The sequence below is a fragment of the Penaeus japonicus genome, unplaced genomic scaffold (genome assembly GCF_977035675.1).
Source record: "Penaeus japonicus unplaced genomic scaffold, GWHDUDI00000001_assembly GWHDUDI00000022, whole genome shotgun sequence".
NCBI lineage: Eukaryota > Metazoa > Arthropoda > Malacostraca > Decapoda > Penaeidae > Penaeus > Penaeus japonicus.
In genome coordinates, this window is record NW_028234424.1 from 8,288,969 (window position 1) to 8,298,968 (window position 10,000).

Sequence of the window (10,000 nt, forward strand, 5' to 3'; positions counted from 1 at the left end):
GAAATGATCGGATAACAAGAAATTCATAAGATATTCTAAGAGGACATTACCACCGATGTTTTTATGTTCTACTGTAACTACCATTTGATTGTTAGGTGTGGTATCTAAAAGGTGCACAGTAGCAGACATTAGGCATTATTGCCAAGAAGTTGTACAAAATGTGGTCCGTGGTAGGTACCTTACATACTATATAAACCATGTTTTTTTTTCTTTTTGTTCTTATACGAAATTGCAAAATTTTACCATTGGGCTAGGATCCATCCATTACATTCTCTTAAGTACCAGGAACTCATATACAATATGTGAATAAAACTTCTCCTAATGTAAGCATGAATTCTAGCCCTAATTTTGAATAATAAGTAGTCTTAAAAGCACAAATTACAGAGAGGTTACAGCACCGTGATACACTACAGTGACAATAAGATTCTTTACATGCCCCAAAGTCTTCTGTTTTACGTGTGGGTCTTGCGTTCCTCTCTGTGAAAGGATTCCATTGTTGTAAAGATTTTTTTTTTTCTTCAGCATATCATGTTCATCCCTTATAAAGAAAAAATTGTGAGCCTCATGGAAAGATATAATTACCGAAGCACAGGAAATCTCATTGCTACAAGTATAAAAATTGTTTAGAGTTATTTATTTGAAACAGATCAAAAAATTTTTCCTTTTTTTTTTTTCATTAGTCAAAGTTATACAAGATTAGTCTGGAACTGATTATTATATTCCCACTGCTCAATAATGTTTTTGGGTTCAAAATTTCTTAAAAGTCCTTTTTTCATCTCCTTATGTGCCAGTAATGTATAATTTAATACTTTTAATGAAAAACTATTGCTTAACTTAGTAATAGCTCAAAATATGATCCAAAATGGTAAATACATAACATAATATCCCTGTAATGATGCACTGTATAGTCATTATTTAACAGTATCAAAGGCAGGAAAAGGAAAAATAGTTAACATTGAAATATTTTTCACGGTTTAATAATGGCATATGCATTGTGAAGACAAATCAATATTATGTTCAACATCAATGTCAAATTCATATCTCATATTCCTCAAAAGTGAAATTCCTGAAGATTCTACTTGCTCCTAACATGAAATTATGAGAGATGACTCAATGATGAGTGATGGTGACCTGAGACCTGAGATGAATCTCCTTATTTACAATGTTGAATCCTATGGTACGAGGTCTAGCACTGAGCAAGACTGGCGAGTGTCTTGATACAACACACTACTCAGCCATGTGCACCACCTCGCCTGCTCCCCTACAGTAAAGGTGGTGTGCTCTTCTCTACTTCATTATAATACAATCATAATTTTACCAGGTTCTGGAGTTTCCACACCATCTCTTATATATATACACACATATACTGTACATACATACGTCTTCAAGAATACTGGGAGGCTGAAGTAGTAGTTCAATAAAGTTTATTTGGCCAGTGCAACAAATGGTAAATCAACCTTATTCAATCACTACGCAAGATTTGCCCTGGAATTGGTAAGAACATCCTTTCTTATTCAAATATACTTCCAATCTACCAGATTATGAAGATACAAGGGAAATTATGATTGCAGTATAATAATTTAACTACTGTAATCTACATAATGGTAAATGATATGAGCTTTACAACTAAACTGTATATGAAGTAACAACTTATTTATTCAGTATTAACATCACTGGCTGTCTTATATTGAGAATTGGGTGGACTACAGCTGTTGGCTTGCAGGTAGATGTAAGTAATAGTTATAATGAGGGTCATTAATTAATTCACAAAATTATATGATTCTCCTCAGAACAAGGTAAAAAGAATGCTACTCTAGTAATGTGACAATGCTATATTTCATGTGCAATGGGATATAAAATACACTCGTTAAAAATATCCATTGTCAGTTTTTGAGTTGATTAGAGACACAAATGTATAATGTGCTAGGATGAACATGGTGCTGCTGGGTATTGCAAACGTGACATTGCACACAAAAAGGTCTGTGATACCTGATACCCGGTGAATGCTTTACACGCAGTGCATCATGGCTGAGTTTAAAATCTAGGATAATAAGTTATCTTAAAAGAAACTTATTACAGAAACTTACCTTTGTTGCAGAAGAACATCCCTATTTGTGAAAAAAGACAAAAAAAATATTGACAATAAATCAACAAAAAAGATTAACGACTGTACCATGGATACAAAGACTGTTTTTCTTTCTGAAACAGTTCTGAGGAATAGTTCTGCAACAAATAAAGTTTCATGTTATAAGCTGCCTTGTTTCTTTGAAGAATATCCTATTATGTCACCTTGCATGGGCAAACAACAAATCAGAAAGTGTGGTATAACAAGAACATCAAAGATACATCAACATGATAACTTGGCAGTCACCTAACACTGTACAAATAGATTACAATTTGCCAATTATGCTCTGAAAAGTAAAACTATGTACAATATGATACATTTATATTAAGTACATTAGGATTAATTTCTAGGTTGAGGTGATCCTTGAAAAGCTGGTGCAGTTATTTGGCACGTTTTGTCTAGTACAGGAACCTAAATGTTGGCTAAACAAGAGCATGTCTGTCAAGTTTCATGGTGTGAATTTCTATTTGAATAGACACCTTAAAGAATTAGTCTAATTGTAAAAGCAAGGCATAATATTGGGTAGGGTAAAACAGAAGAACATTTTGTGATCTAATTACCATGAAACTTGACTTTCAAAAGGGTTTCTTTTTTTATTTTATTTTTTTTTTCTCTTTAGTCTAATGCTTGAACAAAATCTTTGGCACCCTACAGCAAAGCTAACAAACTGGCAAATAACTCTACTTGCATATCGTTTCGCGATGGTTCCATGCTCATGTGCAGGGATAACGATAGGCTATAATGCCATAAAAATATTGATTATGTGACCTTAAGACCTTGAAAAAGAGATGCAGCTATAACAGGGGAATTTTGTATTACAGTAACAAAAACAAAATATCTAACTTGAACTACACTGAGAGATTATATTATATACGTTGACTTACATTGTCCTCTTTTTCAAGACCATCATGAAATCTATAGAACTTTATTTAGTTTCCTATATGAAAACCTATTGTTGTATATGCACATTATAGTGAGCCTATGGTATTTGCAAGAGAAAAAAGCAAATTGCATATGATGTTATTTATAACAGGAAATGAAATAATCCACAGGTGAAAATACTTCTTATATACAACAACAATGGCACATGTCATTGTAAACTAGCAATAATATCAATAAAAAATCCTTGTTATCTTTGCAGTTATACACCATTAAACTGGTCTTTAAAAAATTCATATCTAATTGGGACAAGTGCCAATGATAAACATGACAAAGACTCCAGGAACGTATGGAAATACTAAGTTGTAACAGTCAGAGCAACCAAAGTGCTCCGTCTCTTCTCCTTTGGGTACTCGTAGCGCATAAAGCCTCACAGTTGGGCTTTGAGGAATAGACTGGGCTAAGGCCAGCCAGGCAGGAGTGACCGGGCAGCATGTGGGTCAGACTCGCTCGGGTGAGACGAGGAAGAACCCAAACAACTGTTGGCCATCAGCTTTCAACTGAAGGCTATCAACCATCAGCAATGAGCCAACAGCACTCATTCAGAAGCTGTTAGCTTACAGCTGGGGAGGGTGGGCACCGGTTACAGTGAGGGAGGGCATCAAGGTGGGCCCGAAGAAGGCTTGCGTCAGCTGGCCTCCGTGTTCAGGGCTTCTGTGGACCCTTGGGTGGCATGAGGAGACTCCCGATCAGCAACGCGATGTATCTGCACAGACACGAGTGATGGATATGATGCTCCTGAGTTGGCGGAAGTGGCAGAGGCTCTAGAGGCGCGGCGTGAGATGGGGAAGAAGAAGAGTGACCCACGGGGAGACGTATCGTTCACAGAAGAGCGGGAAGCACGGCGTGAGCTAGGCCTAGATCTTTCCCCATCCACCTGCGAACACTTATTCTTCTAAGAGTGGTTTAAAGGAGGAGTTTCAACACAGAGGTTATTTTATAACTTATGTGTGTTGCTGTTTAGGGAGAACTATTATGAAACAATGGTAGTAACAGTTCAGATATTTTTACTTGTTAAAAGAAAGAAAAAAATAAAGTGAAGAAAACTATTGGCCCAATTAAATTTACTGTAGTAACATCTGTCATTATATATTGTAACCAAATATTAGGCAGTGTAACTTTATCTTGACTACGAATAATACATATGTATGGCAGTTACTTTATACAACTAAAACAATATAAACCCAATCATCCCACAAACATTCAGTCAAGAATGTAGTTTTACATCTGAACTGTTAGAAAAACAAATCTTACCTGTAGGACGGTGACAGACCTTCGGCGAGGCATACTCATGGGCATTGGTACCGCCGCTAGTAAGGTCGATACCCTCTTAAAACCAGAGCGTATAGACGACCCTCCCGGAGAGGAGGTTTGTGTTTGTGCCTCCTCTAGGAGTAAATTCTTCTTTTCCAACTCTCGCCGATGCCTGTGAAGAAAGCAGGGTGTCATGCGTCCTGTCGCCAACTCATGTGCTTTCATCGCAACAACATGTTTGATTAACATGACCTCATATTCCATTTTTGTTTCTACATCTACTTTGAAGTTTATGCAGTTTGGGGAGAAATAAATTATTTCATTCTGAGTAATTACACTATCACAGTAACCGAAAATGTGATTGTGAAGTGTGTGCTATACAAAACACTATTCTTTTGACTCGTTTGTTGCATATACAAAAGTACAACATTCAGGTATCTTGTGGTTCACTTAAAAGTGCAGTGTTTCTATAAACTATCTGAAAACACTTGTTAGTGTTAGAATATCAACAAAGTACACCAACTACGCATGTGATTCAGAAGAACTAAGAATCACCTAAGCATATCATTCCTCTGTTATCTGAGAGTTAGGTTACTGGATGTATTACATGAGTACAAAATAACTTCCCCAATGTAATGTTATTAGTATATAGTAGTAGGTTAAAGGGTTGTCTGCCCATTCAATTGCAGAAACAAGAAAGCCGAAGCTGAAGCGCGACTCGTCACCTCAAGATTTCACTCTTGGTAATGTTATTAGGACCAGGATATCAGCATTGCTTGGAGCTTCCTGATCTAGGCAGAAACTTTCTGTTTTGCAGCCAGACAGTTCTCCTTGTTTAAAAACCGTACAATATCGTTATATCATGCACTTTGAGGGTTAATAATTATTTGGTAAGTAGTAAGTAGATTATGCAAATAAATATATATTTTTTTGGTTTAACAAAATCACAAAAGCTATTGAGAAGTATATCATAGGATTAAATATTTAGGCAATATATTTTCCGGGGTTTAGTTAGCTATAACTTATTTCATAAAAGGGATGTGGAAATCTACAATTAAGTATCATTAGTAGCTTAGCTTGCACAAAGTCCTATTTTTGTGTGTTACTATTAAAAAAAAATCAAATAATTGTTATCATTTATGATCTAAAGCACCAGAACAGACATTAGTGTTATGGCTAACCTTCAGCCAGTGATTTAAATTGATTGGGTCCATTTAGAGGGGTCAGATGTTCACTCTTTTAACCTCGTTAACCCCAATCCCTTAATAAACTGCACAACAATGGACCAAATAACTCCGTGACCAGCTGGTGACACCTCTAATTGGAGCCCAAACGGTAAACTGAACCATGAGCTGCCAAAAAATATACACATGATACGGTACAGTGGCCAAAAAAACAGCAAGGAGTCAACATTCACAAGGTTACGCTACTGTGGGAAGGCAGAGTTATTCCAGGCTCTGGAGCTGCATCTCGTTTCCCTCCTTGGCCTTTCCCCGAGAAGGGTTCCCTGTCGCATCTAGTCTCGTTCTTTTTGCTCTGTAAGGTCATGGCGTGTGGCTGACAGACAGGTTCACAGGAGGACTCCCTTTGATCATTCATTTTGAAACTTATCTTTTCGAGTGTTCTTTTCGTTTGTGTTTGTAAGCTTAACCTTGCTATTTATGAAACGTTTTTTTTTGGTTTAATTCATGATTTTTAAATATTACAGTTGAAATAAGACTTGATATGTAATAATTGAATATGGTAAATGATTTAAAAGATGATGTTGGAATTATATTTGAGATAGATTGAAGATATTTATATGATTTCAAACAGGAGCCAATAAAAATCAACATATTCTCAATACGAGAATTTATGTACAGTTTTCACTCACAGAAGCTGCTAATTTTATAACCAACTTATATCTGGCATTCTCAATAAAAAAAAAAATAAAAAAAATAAAAAAAATATGTATATGTAATATATATATATATATATATATATATATATATATATATATATATATATATATATATATATATATATATATATATAAATCTATTATATGTATAGTGGGTTTATCTGCCATATATATATATGTTATATATATATATATATATATATATATATATATATATATATATATATATATATATATATATATATATATATATATATATAAACATACATACATACATACACACACACATATACATATATATACGTAGATTGAATCAAATTTTGACATATATATCTCTGGAGTGTTATGCACGCCTTTTAAAAAAATATTCTATTTCCTATTTTTTTCGGAAAAAAGTAACATCCAGTGCAATAAGGAAGATCTGTGTTTTATTTTTTTAGCATTCATTACCAGTAAATAATTCATGGAATGATTTTGCTAGAGTAGAAATAGAGCAGAACCAGAAATGTTTAAGACCCAATTGAAAAAAAAGAAATAAAGAAAAAGAAAAAAAAAAAGAGGAAAGTTAAGTTCTTGTAAACAATCATTCTAAATACGAATTCTGTAAAGAAAATACTGAATGAATAAAAAAATAAAATACCTGTCATATTTTCAACATTAATTCTATTTCTTAGCCTAAATATTAAAGTCACTGGCTAAGGACTAAATCATGGAGGTTATGTTGTCATTACCACTAATTATTTAATAATTTCCCATTAAGCTGCCCTTTTCACAATATAAAATTATATGATTTTTTATTTTTTTTTATTTCATATTTCTTGCTTATCAATTTCATTCACACTATCTTCCTGTTCAAAACCACCTTTCCTCTGGAAGGCTTCATCATTATTTTGTTACTGTCTGATTTCTCCTTCCTTGTCATATTGTAATAATGAAAATATATATTTTTAAAACTAACTTTTTCCCCTTTCTTTTCATTCTGAATAATGTTGAAGTGATATTGTTTTAACCTACCTCTAGTTCCCCATATTTTTTTTTATACATATTTCACATTTGTTTGGGCATTATTCATTTTTCTGTATTCCATTTCTTTAAATTTGTATATCTTTGCCCTTTTTATTTCATTTTTCTTGGTTCCCCTTCCATGTTTCCTCCTCAGCTATTCTTCAATTAGAAAAAAAAAAAAATGATGTCATCCTATCCCAGTTTTATCATTATCTCATCGTCATGATTTTTCAACTATTTTGTATTCTTATCTTTCCTTTCATTATGCCAGTAATGGTCTGACTGGCTGGAAATACTCCTTATTCCTTTGTTTTCGTCTCGTATATTTTCGTATCAGTTCATCTTTGTTAATAACTGATTCTTATTATTTCGTTATAATTTATTTTGACTCCTCGTTCTTTTTCCTTTTTTCCTTCTTGCTTTGGCTTTTTTTTTATCATGAAACTCTTTGTAATGAAGTTGTAACTGTAATGGAGTTAAAATGAATGATATCTGTCAAAGAACTTCTGGAGCACAAATATTTGACACTGAAAATTGAAGTCTAAAAGGAAACTTAATTCTAAAGATTTGGGTTAGAGATTAGGGTAATTTTGCCAGTGAATGATACTTTTCTTTGTCACAGATATATTCATATTTCATCAAGAATTATAAGAAGATGAAGAAGAAGAAAAAAGAATACCTATCAACCAGTCATATCTTCAGAACGAAATGAATTGCCTGTTGATATAAACCATTCACCCGATCTTGAATCAATGGAGTCGTGAATGACTCGGAACACTATACCTAATGAACATGTCTGGAAAAGGAAGCACCGAAGCTCAAAGGCCCATCGAAAACTTACTTGAGGAAGGCACGCCAGGCCATCTGGATGGTCTTGGCAGCTGAGTCCATTTTCTTCCAGCGACGCGTTGAGGACACGATCTCGAGCTCTTTGCGTGTTGGGAACTGCTTCTTGAACTTCTCTTCCATCTGCATCTTGAGCTGAGGGGGGAACTAGGGAACTGTGAGCGTTAGTCGGTGGTAAGGCTCGCCCGAAGGTGCAGAGTGCAGACACTGCAGGCGGCTGTGCAGGTGAGAGTAAAGGGTGGGGGGCGCGGACGCTTCCACACGCACATACGGAGGAATCAAGGACATAACAGGACACGCGAATGTTCTCAAAGGCAAATCGAGGACTGGAGGCTAGGCATATGTGATTCATTCAATTCTGATTAATATACACAAGTTTAAGTTTTGATGTAAAGTCATACCTTGTTTTTTTTTTTTTCAAGTGTTATTTTTCCAGAGAGGGGAACAGAAAAAAATTGTTTTTATAGGCTATGAACATTTCTACTGTTTGTGGTACTTAGGAGTGTAACTGTTACATACAATATCATATCTTAATTTGAAGTTATGTGATAAAATTTCTTTAGCTCAGTATGCTAGTATTCATTATCCAGTCACTCGGTGAGCACTATTATTTTATTTTCCCAAGGAATGACATTTAGAAAACAAATACAGATATGAATGAACAAAAACGAATAATAAATTAAATGACACAATTAATGGGATTTTCATTTTGTTATGAGCATAACATTTATGGCATATATGTGTCTGGAGCATTTCCATAACATATATGCAAGCACAAAGATTTTCCTGGTGCAGGCAGAGGAAAAAGAGCAAGGACGGAGAATCATTAAATCAGTCAAACCTTGGGAAAGCAACAATAATGATTTAGTCATATAGCACCAAAATATTCTTGCCATGATTCCTGATAGACTAAAAGAATGTGCTTTGTGTCTTCCATAAGCAACATTCTGCCTTGACAACTTTCTCTTTCGTTATATCACAGCTACATCCAACAATCATACCACAACAACAACAACAACAGCAACAACAACATTAACAACAACATTAACAACAACAGTGAGAACAACCAACAGCACACATCAAGCTGTAGCACATCGAATGAATCAGACACACTCCCTCATGTTGGGTCTACGATGCCGTATGTTTAGTGTGTGGATAACAAAGCAACGCATGCTGTTCTGGGTCTAGCACATCTCTCCTAAAGGCTCTCATTCATTTGCTCTATATATACATAGGATACAAACGCGCCCACATGGAAAAAAGCACACTGAAAAGCGACGTGTATGTATAGCATGGTGTGTACATCTACTACAGGTGCCAAATGCATTGCACAAAAGCCATATATATATAAAACATATATACAGTATATATATACATACATACATATATATATATACATATACCTATATATATATTATATAAGCAAATATATATACATAATACAACATTTACTCTATATATAACATTGGGTAGGGGGGGTTGGTTTGGGGTTTAAGCCTGCAGTGTTGCTTTTAATATTTAAAAGGTTGCATTTAAGTATACTTGTAACAAACCTGTATTGGAGACAATCTGTAATATATCCAATTGTCTTTGGAACTTTAATAACCATGAATAAATCCTCTGTTATCTTCATGTATTAAAAAGGGGGATGGGAGAATTTACAAAAGGTTGAGGATGAAAGGTGTATTATAGTACAAAATCGCACTTTATACTTTCAAAATTTATGTAAGTCATTAAAAGAAAATCGTCTGGTTTGATTTTTTTTCCTTTTTCGTGAAGTCATGGCACTGAACTATTGCGGCAAATGAGGCTTGAGAAATCGATCAGGCATGATAAAATTCAGCGATAAATATCAATGGTGGAGTTTGAAAAAAAAATTATGCACTTACAAAGATGTTAAAATGATTTAATAGAGAAAAACATCAAGAGTG

The 10,000-nt window shown here is 34.4% G+C and overlaps 1 protein-coding gene across 13 annotated transcripts in view; it reads right to left on the reverse strand.

Moving 5' to 3' along the window:
• LOC122248987 (sodium channel protein 1 brain-like) overlaps nucleotides 1-10,000 on the reverse strand; it is a 319,708-nt gene that overhangs the window by 1,308 nt on the left and 308,400 nt on the right. For 7 of the 13 annotated variants that reach the window (XM_086549430.1, XM_086549434.1, XM_086549429.1 and 4 more), the window contains 3 exons: nucleotides 8,065-8,216; nucleotides 4,319-4,490; nucleotides 1-3,941 (listed from right to left, as the gene is read on the reverse strand). The exon at nucleotides 1-3,941 is cut by the window's left edge and continues 1,308 nt beyond it. In XM_086549430.1, coding sequence (XP_086405556.1) covers nucleotides 3,693-3,941; nucleotides 4,319-4,490; nucleotides 8,065-8,216 — 573 coding nt within the window. In that variant the 3' untranslated portion in view covers nucleotides 1-3,692. Of the gene's footprint in view, nucleotides 3,942-4,318; nucleotides 4,491-5,735; nucleotides 5,855-8,060; nucleotides 8,217-10,000 lie in introns of those variants that run through there. The other 6 variants (XM_086549431.1, XM_086549433.1, XR_015192059.1 and 3 more) reach the window with 5 other exon arrangements.